The following is a 24,235-nucleotide window of genomic DNA, read 5'->3' as shown; positions in this document are numbered from 1 at the left end:
CGTACATGTGTAGGGCGTAGGATGTGACCAGATCGTACCGTAGAGTAAGAACCTAGCCGATTTCAACAACTTAATCTGATAAACATGTATGTCTGATAACATCACATAGATTACAATACATACTGTATATATGAAAACATGACAAACATCAACACAAGGAAACAATGACCGGAGAACATACAACATACCTCACATAAACAAGAACGTCCTTGAGAAGTTCACGTACACAGTTCACGGTGAGAGTCAGAACCAAAGTTCACAGATATTGTCACACACATCGGAAGAAACTTGCAGATGATTCGTGATGTATGCCTAGGTTGACTTGTTCTTGAAAGTTGGTTCACTCACATGAATGTTGGGTTACCGATGATGTCCTGATTGTTGATTATCGGCTGACATCTTGATGATGACCGGGTTGTCTGGGCTTCTGCCTCCAGTCATCTTCTTCTGTGATCCATGATGACGACCGCCATGACGCTGCCTTTGTCGTCCATCATGTCAACTACCGGTGCTTTACTGCGATATGGACCGTGTAGGAAGTGGGACCCCATATATAGTGACTGGAGGAGTACCTGTAGTGTTGGCACCCGGGGCATTGGTTTGTGGGATATCCTCCAGTTGCTCGTCTGTTCCGCCCGGTTCTGTGGTGGAGTCTTGGGTTGTCTGTGGATGGGTCGTCTCGGTCCTGCGTCCGGTGTTGCCATGTGTGTGGGTTGATGTGTCGCCATGGCCTATTTTGGTCCTCTGCCACCTATTACGAACGAGCTGAAGTTTCAGCTCGCTCAGCAGAGGTACCAATGTGACCCTTGACAGATTTAAGATTGAGGAACGTGGTCAGTTAGTCTGTTTTCAATAACACATACTGGTATAAAATATTGGTAAACCTTTGTCCATTTCTACCGTGTTAATATCTTGGTGCTAAGACGATCTCCCATACATGGATGAAATCTCTCTCTCTCTCTCTCTCTCTCTCTCTCTCTCTCTCTCTCTCTCTCTCTCTCTCTCTCTCTCTCTCTCTCTCTCTCTCTCTCTCTCTCTCTCTCTCTCTCTCATTTCGTCTTGCGCTGATCTGGAGATGTTACAATACCATTAGACTGTTATATAACTTCCGGGGTATTGTCACGTGACTAGCCGGGGATCGTCATCCCGGGAATCTGTTTCCGTTTCAGGGTGTTCAGTATTCTGCAAAAAGAATATAAATCAATGACGTCTTGTTTACCCTTTTTCAACAACAAATAATTAAAATTATTTCCCCCCACACGTTTCATCGGCTAATGTTTAATATGATACTGAGGAAATGAACGATGGCTTTATATCCGCACTTACTTAGACACCCGCATGCCACGTGCTACCTGATAATAAACAGAAAATCTAATGACATTAATAGTGGACCAAGGCACATCAAGTCCAAGGTGATCTGATGATCACATTAACGAAAGAAAAACGATGTACTTTTTGTATACAAGGTGTAATCAGGAAGGCTAGAAACTAATCCAAGATATTCCTTAATCCGCACTTTGCCGGAACTTCTGAAGCCCGGTGTCAAATCAACGTCGGCCTGTGGCAGAATAAGGCGTGCATTGTTTGCTGTCCATACAGGAGGTGACTGATACTAAACGCCTGGCATAACGTACTGCACACCGTTTTCCACCTGGAAACAATTCTCATCTTGAGGACTAACTACAGTCCGTGTGATTTCATTTGAGACTGATTAATTGCTGACTAACACAAAATATTATAATTGCAACAAAACCATAGTTTGCACAGTCACATGAAATCGACAGACCAACTCTAATCATTTGTCTCATAATCAACAAGCGTGTGTTGTGAAATTTCAATTTCACACGTGCAACTCGCACACCTGGCTGTTCTACCAGCAAGTGGTACCCCCTCGTATAAAATAGCGAAAAGTGACGACAAAATAATGATCGTTTGTTAAACAACTTTTTTATTCGGGTGTCCAAAATTATGAGACAAATCATCAGAGTTGGTCTGTCGATTTCACGTAACTGTGCAACATTTGATTCTGTTGCAATTATTAGATTTTGTGTTTCTGAGCAATTCATCGGTCTCCAATGAAATCAAACGGGCTGTGATCAGCAATGCTCGTACTCTCCCACTGTATTGCATTTCGTTACATTTCATTGTGATACACAAGAATCTGATACAAGAGGGAGCCTCCAAGCAAAAATAATATAACAGCATTAATAAGATCTGCTATGAGATAAAATGCTAAGCTAACAACTCCAAATAGTTCCACGATGATCGCAAACGAGCAAATCCTGACTCCAGTGGTCCGTGGAAGTCCCTGCACATGTGATTCAAAACCTTTGGAAACATATGTTTGAAAACTGTTCAATGTATGTGTATATCAGTCTTGAATTAACGAAGGGCGGTGGGGTAGCCTAGTGGTTAAAGCGTTCGCTCGTCACAACGAAGACCCGGGTTCGACTCCCCACATGGGTACAACGTGTGAAGCCCATTTCTGGTGTCCGCCGCCGTGATACTGCTTGAATATTGCTAAAAGCGGCGTCAAACCATACTCACTCACTCACTGAATTAACGAATTAACCAACTCTACGAAATTCCCAGGTTTGAAATGTGTCAATAGTGTCAAATGTTTAGAGTGAGTGAGTGAATGAATTTCGCGCCGCTTTGATCATTATTACATCTACATCACGGCATGTCAGCATGGTACTTGAGGACAAGCCTAAGTGATGCACCTCCCAGACGCTGGTGCCTTCGAACCCACAATCTAAAGAACGTGCGGTGCTTTCGACACCAAGTCCACCAGTGCCCCAAACAGTATTCAGGCCCAGATTGGGAATAGGCACCAAGCCATGGATCATGCAACCCCTATAGGACTGTGAGCATGTTTTACACTTCTTTTAGCAATATTCCAGCAATATCGCCACGGGGACACCAGAAATGGGCTTCACACATTGTACCCATGTATGGAATATAACCCGGGTCTTCGGCGTGACGAGCGAACGCTGTAACCTCTAGGCTACCCCACCGCCCCGTAACCCGTATAATAACTCGAGATTTAGTTCCTCACCTTTCTTTGACGTTTCCGTCTGTGCAGTGTATACACGACACAGATAAGGACCACCACCGCCCCAACACAGGGCAACACATAATGTAGCACAGACACGGCCTGGACAACCTCCACCAACTCCGTCCGTAGCCGACCAGCTAGGTCATCTGTTATGACAGTGCTCTGAAAACAAACAAACAATGTTTGCTGGTCTATTTCTTTGGAAATTTCTTTAGCATGGACATGAATGCATAGCAGATCCGCATTGGCACGATGGTTTTGTATCGTTTGTCTCTACAGGACCCGTGAACATCCGGGTTATAATGTGTCTTCAGCAACCCATGCTTGTCCCAAGAGGCGACTAGCGGAATCGTTTGTCTCTACAGGACCCGTGAACATCCGGGTTAAAATGTGTCTTCAGCAACCCATGCTTGTCCCAAGAGGCGACTAGCGGAATCGTTTGTCTCTACAGGACCCGTGAACATCCGGGTTAAAATGTGTCTTCAGCAACATATGCTTGTCCCAAGAGGCGACTAGCGGGATCGGGTGCGGCGTTAAACAGAACACAAACTCGAACTACGGATTGTTCCATATATTATAGGAACGGGTATATTGTGTTATTATTTTTGTGAGAATTAAATCTGTACGATGAGTACGGGCGGTTCAATCTTCTAGTTACCAATTTGTGTCATTTGGGCACGGCAGAACCCTATGATCATGAGTTCGAATCCCGATTTGACCCAATTATGTTTCCAGGTTTGTTGGCATCGTATCAGTGTAAGTGGGTTCCAACAAAATGGTAAATCTCTGAGAATTGTTTGGGGCTTTCCACCTACATTAAGCTGAAATACGGGAATACTGTTCAGAGCCTGAACCCAGCCAGTTGCTATGACTTGAACAGCATTTCCGTCTTATGTAGATCACCGCATATCAGATTTACGTTAGAGTGATGGAAGACTTGGACGTTAACCATTTCGTGAAAGCCATGATCACAGTTATGGTTCTACCAAAACAACGACAAACCCAACATTCGAATCTACTATCACAGGGTCCTCACACCAACAAGGGAGGCAACTCAGCTTAGAGAGCTGTTGTCTAAAGACGTCTCGTACTTGCCTATCACGATGAGAAAACATACATGACCACACTGGTGCGATGTAAAGGAAAAGATAAAACAGACTGCCAGCACGTACAGTGCTGTGTGAGTAATTTGAACAGCGCCACAGCACAGAAGGAAGGAAGGTAAATATCCCATACCTCATTAAACCAAAATATCGGGTGAAAGTAGGTCCTCGTGTGCTCCAGCTGTCTGCAAAATCAAAGTATTGATACCAGTGTCTACCTTGCATGGGTTCCTAAACATTTAGTAGTAGTACTCGTAGTAGTAGTAGTAGTAGTAGTAGTAGTAATAGTAGTATGTCTGTGTGCATAAAGATTAGATGCTACGTTCTGAAAAGATATTAACGTTCTCTTATTTGAGTGAAATGCTACCTTAAGTCTCTGTGTCTTATATAGCACTGAAGTTGTAAGGGTAATACAAGAGAAAGATAATCTAAAAAACGAAATTATTGTAAAATATAATTGTATTAATCAGGAATATTCATATTTGTATACTACTCTCTTTTTACCTTATGTTCGAAAAATTCGAAACGTATACTCCTATCTGTAGGCGCATCGCAACCTCCATAGGTACTGCGGACGTCTAAACATTTAAAATGAATTTCATGAGAGGAAGATAGATATACAGCAGAATTGTCTCCAACTCCTGTGGCAGAGACACAATGTTGGAGACTTCAAACTCATGTATGATATACAGTGAAAACATAGGGTTTTACTAGGATAGATACGATTATGGAAATAATCAAACATGACATTTCCTTAAAACCATGTGAAATCTGGAAAGCAAACAGATTTACAGTTTACCATTTGTCTATTCCTGCACGAAAACATACCGGTTCCAAATCCAGAATAGATGCATGGTGCAATGGGTCAGGATGTAGGCCGTTGACCCCGTTAATAACTTCCGGGTCACCGCCAAGGAAATGAGGGTAGGACATGATGGCTGGTGATGCTGTGTACAGAGAGAACCGTGTATGATTATACAGAATACGTCAAAAAAGGATACATGCATGTATATCAAAAAAAGGATCATTATACAGCTATGGCACTAGATGTCTTAACTTGTTAAGCGTCACAGAAGCGTTTCACGGATGATGCATGGCAGGATCCGGTAATCGCTGGTTTGAATCCTGGTGAAGATACTTGGTTTGTTATCACCAAACATATGGTAGTGTGTGTTACCAAAGAGGCAAATCCCAAACCCCTGTATAACTTTCCTTTCTCACACATTAAGCGGACACATCGTGTAAATGAATACTATCCCTCGAGAAGCGTTCCACAGATGGTGAGGTGAGGTGAGGTGAAATTGGGTTTAACGTCGTGCTTGAGAATATTTCGCTCATATGACGAAGTGCATGCGTGTGTATGTGTATGTGCGGCTGCTTGTACTAGCCCAGACTGAGATACCATGCCGCAGTGAAGCAGGAATACCCCACTCAGACACATTATACTGACTCCGAGCCGACCAGTCCTTGTTGTACCCATTAATGCCGAGCGCCAGGCAGGGACCAACAAGTATCATATATTAACGTCCTTTGGTATGACGCGGTCGGGGATCGTATGACGCGGTCGGACCCGCGACCTTCCGCTCTCCGGGCGGACGCTCTAACCACTACACCACGGAGGCGGTTTTCCACAGATGGGGCATTGCAGGAGCCTGTAATTGTTGGTTTGGATCCATAATCCGTAGTTGCCCTGATGAAGATACTTGGTTTATCATCACCATATACATGATGGCGTGTTACCAAAGTGGCAGGTAAATCAGCGTATTAATTTGCTTTCCCCCACATGTAGCTGTGTAAATGTAATGGAAACAACCCTCTTTCCATAACCCTAACTAGTCCCTGCTAAAAGTCAATTGTACATTACAGTAATACGTTTCAATGCATTTGTTAAGTCGATCCAGTCAGATGTAATAATTCACATTAACCAAGTAATGTGTTTCGCATATGTTGGCGTTGTGTGTTTTTGTTAAACCCTTACCCATTCTACAGCCGCTGACGTTTAGCACCCCCGACGGCATACAGAAATGGGCGTTGGGGGTGCAGAACCCCACGTTGTTGGAGTTGACTCTACCGCTCTCCAGCAGGGAGACGGGGAGGGTGTACCTATAGGTACCGACATCCTTCACAGTGTTCTCTCGATCAAAGTCCATGTACAATGTCCTGAAACAATTCGAACGCATATAAATTGTCTGGGGTATTATATCTCAATTTAATACCCCATTCTACAAAACGACTTTACCGCTAAGAGTGAGTGAGTATGGTTTTGCGCAGCTTTCAGCAATGTTCCAGCAACATTACGGCGGGCGGACACCTGGTATATCGACAATATATCTTTTAAAAATGATCAAATAGTCACTTTCCTACTGATTTACGGATCCAGGAACTATGAAAGATTCAGGCTTGCAAAAGTCTCCACATGATAGCATGGCGAGAGACATGAGTTCAGCTTTCCAACAATTTGCTATATTCCACTAGCACTAGCCTTTGGTTCCCATTTCACAACTTTTGAAGTTCAGTCATGTATGCTCTCTCTATAACATTCACCTTTACTAAAAAGGTTTTTGATCAATGTACATAAGTCAGCATGAGTGACAGAATGATGTCAGATACAATTTTCTAATTTGACTTGTACCATAATGTTCCCTTCTATAGATGAACAATTGACATGTCTTTGTGTGTGTTTAGGAATGCGACAGGCTATGATAGTCTCACCTTTTCGCTACCATATAGTCGGAATCGTACAAGGGACTCTTTGACTTCTTATGATTAAGGAAAGATTCCATTTATGTGCATGGCCAAGTTCTGTTTCAAAAATGGTTACGTGTCTTGGCGTTATAACGAGGATGGAAAGCAATTTGGGTAACCTGCAAGCATCCGGGGAGTAGAAGAAGAGTGGCTTTTGTTTGTCCAGGAATGGAGGGAAAAAAGTTCCATCTGTGAAAAAAATAAAGATTATTACACGAGCAAGTGTATCGCCATATGGTAATAATCTCTATTCATTACCCATATGGTGAACATAACCAGTGTCATATATATGTGCATATCACGTTTGCCTAGCAACCGTTGTTTCTGTACTTCGTCGTCTGTGACGTCAGTATACAATTGAACGTGATGTCAGTGAAGAGGGCCGTCGCACTTGCTTACCATGTTTTACTGCACAAATGTACATGAATAAAATGGATAATAAAGAAATTACTACGCTCGAGCAAAGTGTGCCATACGACTTATACGAAACCAGTGTGAAATTTTGTATTGCCCAAATACAAATTTCACACTCGTTTCGTATAAATGGTATGGCACTCCTGCTTTTGTAATAATCTCTACATATTTTAATTATACGCTTCTTTTACTATATACAGCAACTGAAATACTGAGAACCAAAAGAATAACTCCCACGCATTTCGTGGACGTGGCGAATGGAATTCGAAGTAAGATCTTTACTGTGATCATCAAATGCTAGCGCTGGTTACCCAAATGGCAATGTTAATGAAAACATGAACACGGAAACTATATCAGTCCTATTGAGTAGAACACGGTAGTATGATATTCACAATGAATGGATCAGTGAATTGGGTTTAACGTCGTTTTTAATAGTACTTCAGTTGCTTCACGGATAAGAAGGAAATGCAAAGGCAGCGCCGAGCTTAAATGTTAACCACTTTGAAGAAACCAACGAGCATTGGTATGGAGACAAATCTGGAAACAATATCAGGCCGAACGGAGATTCGAACCCGAGATTATAGGTTTCTGGCAACACATGTAAGGAACCACTCACCCGTGCCGTTCAACATCCGGGCGTATGGAGTACTCCAGAACGGCGCGTCTCTGCAGCATAGTGGAATGAGTGATTATTGTTTAACGCCGCATACAGATTTCAATAAATACTTTTGCAAGGACAAAAAATAAAACTTTTTGCGCATATGTTCAAAGAGAAAGATTGTTTACGTGCAACTGGCAGTTCTATGAAAATAACTTAAGGTGCGCCTTATGATTTATGCCAACTAGTGCTCCACGATTCAATTTGGTTAATCATAGCTATCTCAGTATGAAGCAATAAATTTCTTTTGGTTGCCAAAAGTAAGAAGTCAGGATTATCAGGTAAATACGCTTCGTTGCAAATAAATTCAAACTGAAGGTAACAGACAATGCAAATGAAAGTGTATTAACACGTTACTCACGTTAATCCGTTAAATGTATCGACCTTGCTTAACCTCGCCAGATCTTCTGCACCAGTGAAGACTGTAAACTGCCCGTCATCCGAGCCGTTCCACTGAAACACGCACATGGCAATAAACATGTTTTCAAATTGCGCTGCACTTCTGGGGTAATCAATCGCAGATTTAGACAGCGTGTACATCAGATTTTACGTCTGTAAATCAATTAACGCCAAAATATATAACAGTCAATTCATGGCAAAACTTACAATGATAACTTCACATGTGTTTTTATGACACAAAATGTAACATTACATGGAAAAAGTGTTCATTGATAATGATATTTTGTGTGTTTTCGCAATTTCGACCGTGGGAAACAATTGTAATGTTAGATATGAATACGAGCGAAAACGGAAAACAGGACAAGCTGTGGTTTCAAGTCCTGTATATTTTACCTCAGAGTTCATGAGATTGCGAAAATGCTAGTAATCCATACATAATCCATACATACATAAATATGGTCCAAGATGTCACTATGAAATATAGAACGTCAGCGCTAAAGAATAAACAAAAGTCTAGCATGACTTCAGTAAATATTGGATTGTGATTGGTTAATTAAAGTCATTCAGAGGTATATAATCACGTTATATACCTCTGATTATCCAACACAGTATATATATTTTTAAATCTTAATAACGCGGTCAAGGTAGAATGGAGATAAACGTACTAAGTATTAGACGCGATTATTTAGACAGCCGCCATATTGGTGGAGTATTGCTGAATGAGGTGTTAACCCATTCAACACCGTGATTATATACCTCTGAATGACTTAAACCCATTCAACACCGTAGGCCGGAAAACCGGCCAAGACGTCACGAGCCCCCAGACACGGTAGGCCGGTAAACCGGCCAGGCAGTAGTCGCATCAAAATTATATATAATTTTAGGAACCTAACTAACATATGATTCTTTTATCAAATCTATCACTTTTCACAATGTCTGAAAACACTTATTAAATTTCAAATGACCATATATTATCGACAGGATTAGAATTATAAACTATTTTTTGCAATGTTATTGAAAAAACAATTCCGGCCTACGGTGTTGAATGGGTTAAAGTCATTCAGAGGTATATAATCACGTTATATACCTCTGATTTTCCAACACAGTATTTAAACAACAAACAAATAAACAAGCAAACAAACAAAAGCCTATCTTCAGAAATAACTACCCCTTGATGTAAAGGGAAGAATATCTGTGAAAAATTATATGAATGGGTCACTGAAAACCAGAGACTGAAGCACTTGCTTTGTAAAAGAAGCCAAAATGGTCATCAAGAGTATAGCTGAGGTTGAATGCCCCGAGGATGTCGTCCTTGATGATCTTCAGCAGTGGGTCCTCGTAACCCCATACCATATCCCGAACAGTGTACGTCTCGTACAGGTTGCCCCCAAGAGATTCAAGCAAAAGTTTCGTGAGTTCTTTGATGATGGGGTACTCGAACCGGGTCATGTAGGCTGCACCCTGGTGAAAATGAAAACAGAATAACCATCAAAGATAATTCAAGCACAAGTTTCGTGAGTTCTTTGATGATTGGGTACTCGAACCGGGTCATGTAGGCTGCACCCTGGTGAAAATGAAAACAGAATAACCATCAAAGATAATTCAAGCAATAGTTTCGTGAGTTCTTTGATGATGGGGTACTCGAACCGGGTCATGTAGGCTGCACCCTGGTGAAAATGAAAACAGAATAACCATCAAAGATAATTCTCATTAAGATACAATACCACAGCCCGGCTGGGATTCCAGTTTAGAATTGGTTCACAGCAGTACAATCTGCATATGGTTTTATATTGTCAGAATTGTAAGTTTACTTTGCCTTTAACAGAAATTTTTTAATGGGTGCGGAAAGGGTTTTGTCGCATCTACTTTAAACAATCTTTATTGGTCGTAGGAGCTGATGTTGCTCACCAGTAGGATGTTGTTGATGGTGGTAAAGGTGTCGTTCTCGTCCCCCACTGACAGCTCCCTGTCGAAGTAGTACCACGACACCTGCCGGAACGTCACAGTGGAGTTGGCGTGGAAGGTGATATTCTCTTTCTTCTTCTTTAATCTGAGTCAGAACCGAGGTAGAACTCAGTTATCATTTACTTTGGATTTTGTATCGTCCTCAGAGTTTCTTACACACCTACTGTCACAGAAACTCCTATGGTCCATGTTAAAACTTCATGAGGTACCATGCAGCAATGTTCCCATTGGGGCGTTGGGGTAGCCTAGTGGTTAAAGAGTTCACTCGTCACGCCGAAGACCCGAGTTCAATTCCCCACATGGTTACAATATGTGAAGCCCATTTCTGGTGTCCCCGCCGTGATATTGCTAAAAGCGGCGTAAAACTAAACTCACTCGCCATCCTGGTCCCTTCACGTAATCGCAGGATTGCTTACCGTGATCAAAGCGTTTTGACCGTAATAATTTTCTCATTACTAGGAAATGTCTCCGCGTTCCCTAACTATACCATAGAGATCCAAACTATTGAGATGAATAGTTTAGTGTAGTGAGACAACGCTATGGTGTGTCTGGCTCGGTTGTGTTTTCACCGTGGCAGATAGGACCTTCGCTTCGTCATTCAGACATCAAGAATATAAAGTCTTAACTACTGACGAAGTTCACAGCCCAAAGGTTAGTCGAAACGATCTAATTATCAACATCTGCCGGGGTAATAGCAGGTTAAAATACCGTTTCATAACTGTAAATGCAGCTGCGTGGGGGCGGTGCTTTACCACCTCAAAGTGAGTGGGGGCGGTGGGGTAGCCTAATGGTTAAAGCGTTGGCTCGTCACGCCGATGACCCGGGTTCGAATCCCCACATGGGCACAATTTGTGAAGCCCATTTCTGGTGTCCCCCGCCGTGATGTTGCTGGAATATTGCTAAAAGCGGCGTAAAAACCAAACTCAGTTAGTCAGTCAGTCAAAGTGAGTGAGTTTAGTTTTACGCCGCTTGTACATTGAACTTATGTGGGGAATCGAACCCGGGTCTTTGGCGTGACGACCGAACGCTTTAACCATAAGGCTACTCCACCGCGCCACCACCACAGAGACCTTCTAGAGGAGTGTAACAAATATCTTCAGTACAGCAGTACTACAGGCGTTGGTATTTGTTGATCAGTTGGCGGCCATTTACCTGTGCTTGCTTTGTGCGACCTGACACTCATCCCTACCTGTAGGAGTATGGCCCCTTTTCAACAACATAAGGTTTGACGCCGTGGTCCATGACTTCATCGGCGTTGATTACATCGAATACCCACAACTGAATTTGCATCGGTACTGGCAAATCTCGCCACAACTCGTACGTCGTAGTACCCTCCACCAAAGGCAGCATCTGGAAGTCAAGCACCGCAAATACAATGTGTTGTCATATCTTTTAGTCCAAATGAATAGATTTAGTCACACATTGTCAGCTTATACATCGCGGTTACATCCACAGAACAAGGAGTGAGTGAGTGAGTTTAGTTTTACGCCGCTTTTAGCAATATTCCAGCAATATCACGGCGGGGGACACCAGAAATGGGCTTCACATATAGTACCCATGTGGGAAATTCAACCCGGGTCTTCGGCGTGACCAAGTCTTGAATACAAGATACGCTGGCAGTGTACACAAGATGTGCTAGTTCTGTATTCTGGTCTGTTATTAATGTGCACATGATGTGCTAATAGTGGATACAAGAGGTACTAGCAGTGTGTACAAGACGTGCAAATAGTGTACATACAAGATGTGCTAGTTGCATGGTTGCCAGTTCAACAATCACCTACCAAATTCTTGTACTGACTCATCGAGCCCTCCACAGGGAAAAACAGCCCTCTCAACCTGAAAGAGCTAATCAGTGGCTACAGACCATCGAGCCCTCCACAGGGAAAAACAGCCCTCTCTACCTGAAAGAGGTAATCAGTGGCTACAGACCATCGAGCCCTCCACAGGGAAAACAGCCCTCTCTACCTGTAAAGAGCTACGCCGCTACAGCAATATTCCAGCAATAACCACGGCCGGGGACACCAGAAATGGGTTTCACAAATTGTACCCAGTGGCTAATCGACCATCAGGCCTCCACAGGACGGGCAGCCCGCTCTACCTAACCACTCAGGCTACCCCATCAGTGACTACCCCCTCCACAGGGAAAACAGCCCTCTCTACCTGAAAGAGCTAATCAGTGGCTACAGACCATCGAGCCCTCCACAGGAAAACAGCCCTCTACCTGAAAAAACAGCCCTCTCAACCTGGAAAAAGAGCTAATCAGTGGCTACAGACCATCGAGCCCCCTCCACGGGAAAACAGCCCTCTCTACCTGAAAGAGCTAATCAGTGGCTACAGACCATCGAGCCCTCCACAGGGAAAACAGCCCTCTCTACCTGAAAGAGCTAATCAGTGGCTACAGACCATCGAGCCCTCCACAGGGAAAACAGCCCTCTCTACCTGAAAGAGCTAATCAGTGACTACAGACCATCGAGCCCTCCACAGGGAAAACAGCCCTCTCTACCTGAAAGAGCTAATCAGTGGCTACAGACCATCGAGCCCTCCACAGGGGAAAACAGCCCTCTCTACCTGAAAGAGCTAATCAGTGACTACAGACCATCGAGCCCTCCACAGGGAAAACAGCCCTCTCTACCTGAAAGAGCTAATCAGTGGCTACAGACCAAGAGCTAATCAGTGGCTACAGACCATCAGAGCTACCTCCACAGGGACAACAGCCCTCTCTACCTGCTAAAAGAGCTAATCAGGGTGGCTACAGACCATCGAGCCCTCCACAGGGAAAACAGCCCCTCTCTACCTGAAAGAGCTAATCAGTAGCTACAGACCATCGAGCCCTCCACAGGGGAAAACAGCCCTCTCAACCTGAAAGAGCTAATCAGTGACTACAGACCATCGAGCCCTCCACAGGGAAAACAGCCCTCTACCTGAAAGAGCTAATCAGTGGCTACAGACCATCGAGCCCTCCACAGGGAAAACAGCCCTCTCTACCTGAAAGAGCTAATCAGTGGCTACAGACCATCGAGCCCCCTCCACAGGACTAAAACAGCCTCTCTACCTGAAAGAGCTAATCAGTGGCTCAGGGAGCCCTCCACAGGAAAACACCATCGAGCTAATCAGTGGCTACAGACCATCGAGCCCTCCACAGGGAAAACAGCCCTCTCTACCTGAAAGAGCTAATCAGTGAGCTACAGACCATCGAGCCCTCCACAGGGAAAACAGCCCTCTCTACCTGAAAGAGCTAATCAGTGGCTACAGACCCATCGGAAAACAGCCCCTCGAAAGAGCTAATCAGGACAAACAGCCCTCCTCTCTACCTGAAAGAGCTAATCAGTGGCTACAGACCATCGAGCCCTCCACAGGAAAACAGCCCTCTACCTGAAAGAGCTAATCAGTGGCTACAGACATCATCGAGCCCTCCACAGGGAAAACAGCCCTCTCTACCTGAAAGAGCTAATCAGTGGCTACAGACCATCGAGCCCTCCACAGGGAAAACAGCCCTCTCTACCTGAAAGAGCTAATCAGTGGCTACAGACCATCGAGCCCTCCACAGGAAAACAGCCCTCTCTACCTGAAAGAGCTAATCAGTGGCTACAGACCATCGAGCCTCCACAGGGAAAAACAGCCCTCTCTACCTGAAAGAGCTAATCAGTGGCTACAGACCATCGAGCCCTCCACAGGAAAACAGCCCTCTCTACCTGAAAGAGCTAATCAGTGGCTACAGACCATCGAGCCCTCCACAGGAAAACAGCCCTCTCTACCTGAAAGAGCTAATCAGTGGCTACAGACCATCGAGCCCTCCACAGGGAAAACAGCCCTCTCTACCTGAAAGAGCTAATCAGTGGCTACAGACCATCGACCCCCCACTAGAATTATTCAGCCTCTGTTCATATGTGGCTAATTTATTGAATCATGTCAGTTTTATTGTGTATATGTGTGTAACCAGCATTCATGTTGCGCATGTAATTATTGTGTGCATTTTTGCGAATTGTGTGTATATTCATTTTAAGACCGTTTTGATGCAAACAGAATTTCCTCCGGGATAATAGAGCTATATCTTATCTTATCTTATCTTAGGTATGCTGGTATACAGTGACAAGCTCGTTGCTCATGCCATTCATCATGATATACCTTACTATGAAAAGCATCTTAAATAATTACTCACTCCGTTATCGAGACAACATACACCCTCTACACGTGGAAGGTACTTTGGGCCAGTGATAAGATGCTTGTGTAAGTGCTTGTATAACTGTATTGTCCTCAGTGTTGATATTTATGTGATAAGATGCTTGTGTAAGTGCTTGTATAACTGTATTGTCCTTCACAGTGTTGATATGTAAGGGATATTTAGGTACAACCTGATTAAACAGACCACCCTGATACGATCATGTAACCAGTTATCGAATCAACAGTTTATATAACACCTGTCTGTACCTGCTGTGTAATAACGTTCCCCATACATCCCTTCGACTCAGTAATCGAGTATATATCTACATGTCTACCCTATTTGTCAAAACACTGCAGATGCTGCGAATAAGCCTGTCAAACAACCCCCCGAGAACTTAAAACTGTGACTTCGTGTTCTCTGTTTACGTGCAAAATATGGTAGGGACAATATTTCAGATGTGAATTCTAAGTTACGTTGATTGATAGATGATTTACAGGAATACGTTGAGCAAGAACCGCTTAATCTCTGTTTTTATTCTGCCCTAAAATAAGCATGACACTTGAGATTGTTTTCTAGGGGACGCTTTAATTTGTGTGATAATAATAGTACCACGAAAAGGTCTCGTGGTTTATGCCTCCAGACACAGGGGGGTCTTTATTCAGACCTGATTGTTTACAAGACTTTCAGTGATATAACTGGGATATTGCTGGTGGCGTTACACAACATGCACTCTTTCATCCATTCGCTCGAGGAAAATTTCAATTCTAATAAAAACTATTTGTATGTATTCACAATCATCCCATAACTCTACTTTTATTTTACGAAACCTGGACATCCTCATCAAAGAGGCTTTTCGTGTCATAACGTTGACAAAGGACTCTGTATCTCACCATGCTGCCTTTCTGCTACTTGTTATGGATACAATGAACGTATACAAATCAAAGCCATAAGCACGTGAAAATTGAGTTAGGAGTGTCATGCTATGCGTAAGGACCCCTTACATTGAAACGTTAAACCGATATGCAGTTATCACTTCATTGTGGCATTGTTCAATGTTTTCACATATACTGTTAGCTCCAGTAGCTATTGATGGGAACCCTCTTTCACGTCTCAACTGATGATTAGGGCGACATCATCGATCATCCAGGGTGTAATATTGTCATAATGGCATTTGCAGATGGAGTGAGTGAGTTTGGTTTTACGCCGTTTTTAGCAATATTCCAGCAATATCACGGCGGGGGATACCAGAAATTGGCCTCACACATGTGGGGCATTTGTAGATGGAACACTTAACTACACATAGTGGATAAGGAAAAATAGAATTTAAGGTCCCGTTTAGTGTTATTGCTCTTGGCGATTAGTTCATTTTTATCACTTTAGCACTGAGCACCAGTCAGGGTAACAACACGCACTATTGTTTTACGTTTTAAACCACCGACATTTCCGGGCAAATGCCAGGTGTTTAGCCTTTGTAGTAATTAGATAAATGGAAGTAGTATATCAAAACATCATCAAGTCAATGAAGAACTTTTTAATGACTATATGTGCCCGTGTCATCACTATATGTATCCATGCCATCAATATATGTCCATGCCCATCACTATGTGTCCGCAAGCATCACTATATGTGTCCACATCCATCACTATATGTGTCCGTACCCATCACTATATACGTGTCATGTCATCACTATATATGTCCATGCCATCACTACATATGTCTCATGCCATCAATATGTGTCCATACCCATCACTATATATGTGCCATGCCATCACTGTATGTGTCCATGCCATCACTATATATGTGTCCATGCCATCACTATATATGTGTCCATGTCATCACTATATATGTGTCTATACTCATCACTATATATGTGTCCTTGCCATCACAATAGATGTCATGCCATCACTATATATGACTATACCCATCACTATATATGTGTCTATACCCATCACTATATATGTGTCCATGCCATCACTATATATGTGTCTATACCCATCACTATATATGTGTGCATGCCATCACTATATATGTGTCTATACCATCACTATATGTGTCCATACCATCACTATATATGTGTCCATGTCATCACTATATATGTGTCATGACACCACTATATATGTGTCTATACCATAACTATATGTCATCACATCACAATATATGTGTCCATGCCATCACTATATATGTGTCATGACATCACTATATATGTGTCTATACCATCACTATATATGTGTCATGTCATCACTATATGTGTCCATGTCATCATAATATATGTCATGACATCACTATATGCGTCCATGTCATCACTATATATGTGTCCATGCCATCACTATATATGTGTCATGATATCACTATATATGTGTCTATACCATCACTATATATGTGTCATGCCTAACTATATGTGTCCATGTCAGCACTATATATGTGTCCATGCCATTACTATATATGTGTCCATGTCATCACTATATATGTGTTTATACCATCACTATATATGTGTCCATGTCATCACTACATATGTGTCCATGTCATCACTATATATGTGTTTATACCATCACTATATATGTGTCATGCCATCACTATATATGTGTTTATACCATCACTATATATGTGTCCATGTCATCACTATATATGTGTTTATACCATCACTATATAGGTGTCATGCCATCACTATATATGTGTCCATGTCATCACTATATATGTGTTTATACCATCACTATATATGTGTCATGCCATCACTATATATGTGTCATGACATCACTATATATGTGTTTATACCATCACTATATATGTGTCATGACATCACTATATATGTGTCATGCCATCACTATATATGTGTCGATGTCATCACTATATATGTGTTTATACCATCACTATATATGTGTTATGCCATCACTATATATGTGTTTATACCATCACTATATATGTGTCCATGTCATCACTATATATGTCTATACCATCACTATATATGTCATGCCATCACTATATATGTGTCCATGTCATCACTATATATGTGTTTATACCATCACTATATATGTGTCATGCCATCACTATATATGTGTCATGACATCACTATATATGTGTTTATACCATCACTATATATGTGTCATGCCATCACTATATATGTGTTTATACCATCACTATATATGTGTCATGCCATCCATCACTATATATGTGTCACTATATATGTGTTTCTATAACATCACTATATACCATCACTATATATGTGTCATGTCCATCACATCACTACATATGTGTCCATGTCATCACTATATATGTGTGTTTATATACCATCACTATATATGTCCATGTCATCACTATATATGTGTCACGCCATCACTATATATGTGTCATGATATCACTATATATGTGTTTATACCATCACTATATATGTGTCATGCCATCACTATATATGTGTCATGCCATCACTATATATGTGTCCATGTCATCACTATATATGTGTTTATACCATCATTATATATGTGTCATGACATCACTATATATGTGTTTATACCATCACTATATATGTGTCATGCCATCACTATATATGTGTCCATGTCATCACTATATATGTCTATACCATCACTATATATGTGTCATGCCATCACAATATATGTGTCCATGTCATCACTATATATGTGTCCATGTCATCACTATATGTCTATACCATCACAATATATGTGTCCATGTCATCACTATATATGTGTCCATGTCATCACTATATATGTGTCCATGTCATCACTATATATGTGTCCATGTCATCACTATATATGTGTCATGCCATCACTATATATGTGTCTATACCCATCACTGTATATGTCTATACCCATCACTGTATATGTGTCCATGCCATCACTATATATGTGTCCAAGCCATCACTATATATATGTCCATGCCATCACTATATATGTGTCTATACCCATCACTATATATGTGTCCATGCCATCACTGTATATGTGTCTATACCCAATATGGTACATGTACCCCAGCCCCATGCCGAAAACGAAACGTGTTTAAGTCCTAACTGATTGATTCTCCTTGTAAACCGCAGTATCCAAGAGACATGTCGATTGACTGAAATTCGAAGCTGTGCCATCGTAGGCACAATATTGCATCTGACTAACAAGAAACGCTGTGTTATATGAAGGTAGAATTCAATGTACCTGATTGACACAAACAACTTTATTAGTTTCAATTGCTGAAACTTAACCGAAGTATTATAGGAGGTCTCCAGAGCAGCAACTACTTACACGAAACGATACAGTAACCCAGGAACTGGTGGATATGACGAAGTGTCGTTTTTTGTTCCGGCAAATATTATAGTCGAAATATGTACAACGAACTATGCTTATAACGAACTAAATATAGTGGTCCGTTTGAGTTCTTTATAATCGTATTTTACAGTATTGCCATTATTTTCTGAACGTTTGACTCTGAATTCTATGTTTACAGGCAAATGTCTGGTGACGCTGATGGGTCAGGGTGCCTCAACCAGTGCAGACTTCCTACAGATCAATAGGTCTAGCGAGTTGAGTGCAGCAAGGAAACAATAGGCAAGGGCTGACTCATGGACTCACTGCAAACAACGTTAACCCTTGTAGGTTTAATTAATAATGTAAATTTACATCATCTCGTCATGGGGCGGTGGGGTAGCCTGGTGGTTAAAGCGTTCGCTCGTCACGCCGAAGGCCCGGGTTCGATTCCCCACATGGGTACAATTTGTGAAGCCCATTTCTGGTGTCCCCCACCGTGATATTGCTAAAACGGCGTAAAACCATACTCAGTCAGTCGGTCAGTCATCTCGTCATTTGTATTATAATCATATCAAATCATAAGGTTAGATCATCACCAACTTGGTCTCTACGCGTGTTATCCGTCCTCGTCAGAGGTCACACGTTGTCATCACTGTGTCATTTCAGACTGAATCAAAATATTTATATGTGTGTGTCACCTGGTGTCAGACCTGTCATCACTCACGGGGTATTATGGATATACTCTGGCTCGGACGGGAAATCGTCGGTATAGAGTGAGTGAGTTTTTAAGCAATATTCCAGCAATACACCAGAAATGGGCTTCACACATTGTGCCCATGTGGGGGATCGAACCCGGGCCTTCGGCGTGACGAGCGAACGCTTAACTACTAGGCTCCCCCACCCCCACGTCGGTATAGAAGTTTTGGTTTGGAAGTTTTTATTTGCCATTGCATACAATAGTTTCAGAAAATATTCATATCACAGTACAAATATATCTTCCTAAAACGTAATGTCTCCATACAAAGTTCTCTCCCTTGTATAGATCACAGAAGACGTTGATGAGAATATTGCAATAAACAAGACTCGGATTCAAAACAATTATGAATTTGGTACATCTGTATCAGGACTAAAATAATCTTTAGACAGTGAGTATTATCTATATACACTCACCGTGTTGTGGTCAACCTTTGTGTTGTTATGAATTGCAGAACTGCCAGTATGATATAGTAGAACAAAACACGTGATCACAACTCTGTAAATTGTGTATTATGAAACCACCTTATATTTGTATAGTAATATGTGGGGGAATTGGCGTAAGCTTCATGTAGTCTTTACAAAATAACCTGGGTGAATGAGAGTGAGAACGTTTTCTTTTCCTCTTTCAATAATACTCTTGCAATATCACCAGAAAAGGGCTTCACACATTCTGTCCATGTGGGAAATTGAACCCGGGTCTTCAGCGTGACGAGCGAACGCTTTAACCACTAGGCTCCCCACCGCCCCAACACCTTAAAAGAATAACCCAGTGAGAAAACAAATATAAACAATTATATGATCATCACACCCCATTCACGTCCACACCTATTTATCATAAGTAATTATTCTGATTACAGTAATGAAGCCGTATATTTTACTGCCAAACAACTCTACTTTCTTAGTAGACAAATAGTGGCGGTGGGGTAGCCTAGTGGGTATAGCGTTCGCTCGTCACGACGGAGTCCCAGTTTCGATTCCCCACAAGGGTACAATGTGTGAAGCCGATTCTGGTGTCCCCCGCCATGACATTGCTGGAATATTTCTAAAAGCTGCGTAAAACTAAACTCATTCACTCTCTCACTCATAGACAAATACTGTTGTTTCACTGTATAAATCACATCAAATGTCATTATTTCAATGAAAACATCGATCTGATGTGTTTGCAAGTGCCCGTTGTAGTTGAACATACCTTTCTCATTTCCTGGTGTAGGATTATGTTAAACACCGTGGGTGTTATGATGCCAAATATCAGCACCACGAGTCCGACGAAACCCCAGAGAATGGCGCACTTCTGTCCCATGTCGTGACGTTCAGTCCCGCACTGAAACACACCAGCGCTGAAACATTCTTTATAACAGCGTGTGTTATCACCGTATCTATGTTAACATGTTATCGCATGGTATCAGTGCGACGGTCCTCATACACGTGCGTCTTGATATACAGTCCGTTGTACTTTGAAAGCAATAATGTTATTGTATTGTGCTTACATTCTTTATCTTCTAAGTTGGATTAATCAGTTTCACTTGAGTCAGTTACATGTGACATGTGAGTGCGTGCGCGTGTGGGAGCGTGCCACATCCATTCGGCAGCTGTACGATGAAGAGTTGTCCGAGGTTGCTGACCCAGCGTCTGTACGATCGTTCTCGAGTGTAAAGTCCTCCCTCTACCGGCACAGAAGCAAAGTTCTACCAAACCTACCCAAGTCTCTAGCTGCTGTTCAACTCGAAGGATCATGGACTCAGACAAAAGATGGACAGCAATTCTTGTGCTTTGATGATGGTGACGACGACAAGATACTGGCTTTTGCTTCAGAGGACATGCTAACCATGCTCCACAGTGCCGACAAGTGGTATATGGATGGAACTTTCTATGTTGCCATGGGACCAGCTGTATGTCATTCACTGTATGGTGAATGGGGATACGTATCCATGTGTGCATGCGCTGTTGCCAAATCGTACGAGGGCTACCTATGTCAGACTATTCACGTTGTTGAATGATGTTGTTAGGGACAAAGTAGGGGTTGAACTTGCGCCTAGTGAAATCCAGATAGACTTTGAGGTGTCAGCCATCAGGGCAGTGGAGGAAATCTATGAGGATTGTGAAGTGTGTGGATGCTTCTTCCACTTCACTCAGGCTGTGTGGCGAAATGTGGCTGGGAAAGGACTGACAAACGACTACAAGGACATCCCACATGTGCAGACCCATGTCAGGAGAGCAGCTGCCCTTCCACTACTTCCACGGGACATGGTGCAGGACACTTGGATCGCTGCCATGGACGAAGGCCCGGAGACAGAGAAGGTCAGGAACTTCAACGACTACGTCACGAGTACATGGGTGGACTATGAGGCACGTTTTCCGGTGCGGATCTGGAGGCAGTATGGAAATATTGGCCCGCGGACTAACGACCACCTTGAGGGGTGGCACCTGAAGCTGAAAAACTTATTGCCAAAGCCCACCCAAACATCTACCTCTTCATCTGCAACATCAAGAAAATCGAAGCCGTAGACAAAGCTAAACGTGCTCAGCTCGACTGTTGTGCCCTCCCCAAGTCACGCAAGCGTGTTTACAGAGAGCTCGATGCAAGACTTCTGAGACGGAAGGAGCACCTCCAGAGCGGCAGAAAACGCCTCTTCAGTACCTTGATACTGCTGGACATGTCATCAAGTTTGCAAAGTGATTGTCAGTTGTGTGTAATTGTGAAACAAGTAAAAGACTGTAAAACCAGTGAAAGACTGTAAAACCACTGAAAGACTGTAAAACCTATCAGCTTTTCATGATAAATCCAAGATTCCAAGCAAAGTCTGAGAATTCTCAGAATGAATAAAGATGTCCTACCAACCAACACTTGTCATTTTTTTAAACTTCTGTAGGCAGAGTCGGAAGACACCATAGAATTAACCAGCTAACTAGTCAAGTTCATTTTAACAGGGGTAGAACAGGTCAGATCGGTGTATTCACTTCCTGATCACTGGACCGTATCATGTTGTCTTAACATGTAGGCAGTTTGGAACTGTAGGCAGTATGGGAATACACCCTTTGCATACGCGTGTGTGTATGTGTTTCTCTGTGTACGCGCGTGGGTGGGTGTGGTTCTATAAAAGTGTGTCTACATTTCTGTCTACAAATATATGCAGACCCGTGCCAGTTATATGGGGCCACTTGACGTAATTTCCATAGACTTACATGTCAATTTAGTGTAGCATAAATATGTTTCATGAATTTAATATTCGAAAGATACAAATCAAATTTTGCACATTTGTGAGGAACCATCTTACCTACAATCAAATCATTTCTGTTTAATTTTCCGTTGCATATTTATCAAATGGTAACCATTTAATCAACATAAGTACAGTGCCGTGAACTCCTCTAACATGGCGGCCTATGGGATTGTGCATTGTGGAACCATACTTAAGTTGATAAATGTGATGTCATAAGTTAAATAGTGTTCGGAAAATTGAACTAAAATTATGTGCGCAGAGCAGAGATGATTTCACATTTGCACGTCAAATTTTACAAAGATCCATTCTAAACTCACTTCATGAAAATTATTTATGCTACACTGAAATAACATGTAAGTCTATGGACATTACGTCAAGTGGCCCAATATAGCTGGCATGAGACCTGTTACATGCCACTACCTTGTCTGTATGTATAGCAGGCTACAGCTGCATCGCTTACAGCATGTCACATCAACTGGCAACAGGTATGGTGATATTTTCCTAGCAATGCACATGGTCGAATGCAAACCGCTTGTCTGTATGAGTTTAAACATCAAGCGTTCACTGAGACTCATTACTTACTTTCATTCGATTATGAAGCAGATGTCACCTACATTCGTTACAATCGCCGTGGACCCTGTTGTAGCCGTGAAGCGGTGGGCTTGTTTCGTGTTTAAAAATATCGTTGTTATAGCAAGCACTTCCTGCCTGTTACATCGCTGCGCATAAGCGATGACGCGGACTTTCAGAGTTATTTTTAGAAGCTGCTCCATGGCAGTAATGCCGTATTATCGCCGTCACCTGTCATATCCGTTGTGAAGCAGCCAATAGTTTAATCGCCTGTTCAGCAATATTTCAATGTAGGCAAGCTCATCGTTATCTGAGCGTTAATGTGAAAACTGTCTCTAAAGACGTCAGGCAGGTAATGGATTCGTTTTAAAGTTTCAGCAGTCACTCGCGCCGCTGAGCGGCAGATGTGCCACTCCAAAGACCCAGTGACCTGACACATATTACGGCATTATTGTTTATGTCCTTTTTCAGCAACATATGTTGCGGCAAGACTGGCCTATATCTAATAGAACTGATGTCAAAGACTTACACAGGCTCTTTCAAATACTCATTGAGTGGCATTTAGAAGCTGGTAAATGCTGAAACTGAAAAGTATAACAATTGTACTTAAATGAAGGTGGAGGAGAGAGTGGATGTGGACAGGGTGATGTGTATTTGCTACGATTTAAGAGGAACAGGAACGATTTTTATGGATAGACAATTTCTTTATTGCAATGGATGCGACGTTTCGGTGTAGATGCTAACCCCGTTATCAAGCTAGAGATGAACATTGAGGTTCACTAATGCACTGGTTCACCCTAATAAACGGACGTGTTTATAGCCATATGCTAAACTGAACAACATTCACAGTTTGACGCCAAGTTAACTTTACCAAAACTTTCTGCATGAAGCAACATTTTTAACAGCTCTGTGCGTAACGACAATCATGCACTCTCAAGAG

At 42.2% G+C, this 24,235-nt stretch overlaps 1 protein-coding gene across 3 annotated transcripts; it reads right to left on the bottom strand.

The window, feature by feature from the left end:
- Window positions 1-901: 901 nt before the first annotated feature.
- Window positions 902-23,433, bottom strand: LOC124262905 (scavenger receptor class B member 1-like). Of its 3 annotated transcripts, none has more exons than XM_046697499.1 (14): window positions 23,340-23,433; window positions 20,697-20,828; window positions 11,532-11,692; window positions 10,286-10,427; window positions 9,623-9,838; window positions 8,340-8,431; window positions 7,937-7,986; window positions 7,026-7,095; window positions 6,140-6,321; window positions 4,990-5,108; window positions 4,666-4,739; window positions 4,295-4,346; window positions 3,059-3,220; window positions 902-1,182 (listed from the first exon to the last, which is right to left on the bottom strand). In XM_046697499.1, the coding sequence occupies exons 2-14, from the start codon at window positions 20,805-20,807 to the stop codon at window positions 1,120-1,122; spliced, it is 1,494 nt and encodes a 497-aa protein (XP_046553455.1). In that variant the 5' UTR covers window positions 20,808-20,828; window positions 23,340-23,433; the 3' UTR covers window positions 902-1,119. The 3 variants fall into 3 exon arrangements, with proteins under 3 accessions (XP_046553455.1, XP_046553453.1, XP_046553454.1); XM_046697497.1 differs by having other exon boundaries at window positions 23,308-23,430; XM_046697498.1 differs by having other exon boundaries at window positions 20,697-20,844; window positions 23,308-23,419.
- Window positions 23,434-24,235: the final 802 nt, after the last annotated feature.

This window comes from Haliotis rubra, unplaced genomic scaffold, assembly GCF_003918875.1.
Source record: "Haliotis rubra isolate DU_JTF1 unplaced genomic scaffold, ASM391887v1 Scf86, whole genome shotgun sequence".
Taxonomy (NCBI): Eukaryota; Metazoa; Mollusca; class Gastropoda; order Lepetellida; family Haliotidae; genus Haliotis; species Haliotis rubra.
Note: the sequence above shows the minus strand (reverse complement) of the source record. Positions and strands in the feature narration are given on the sequence as shown.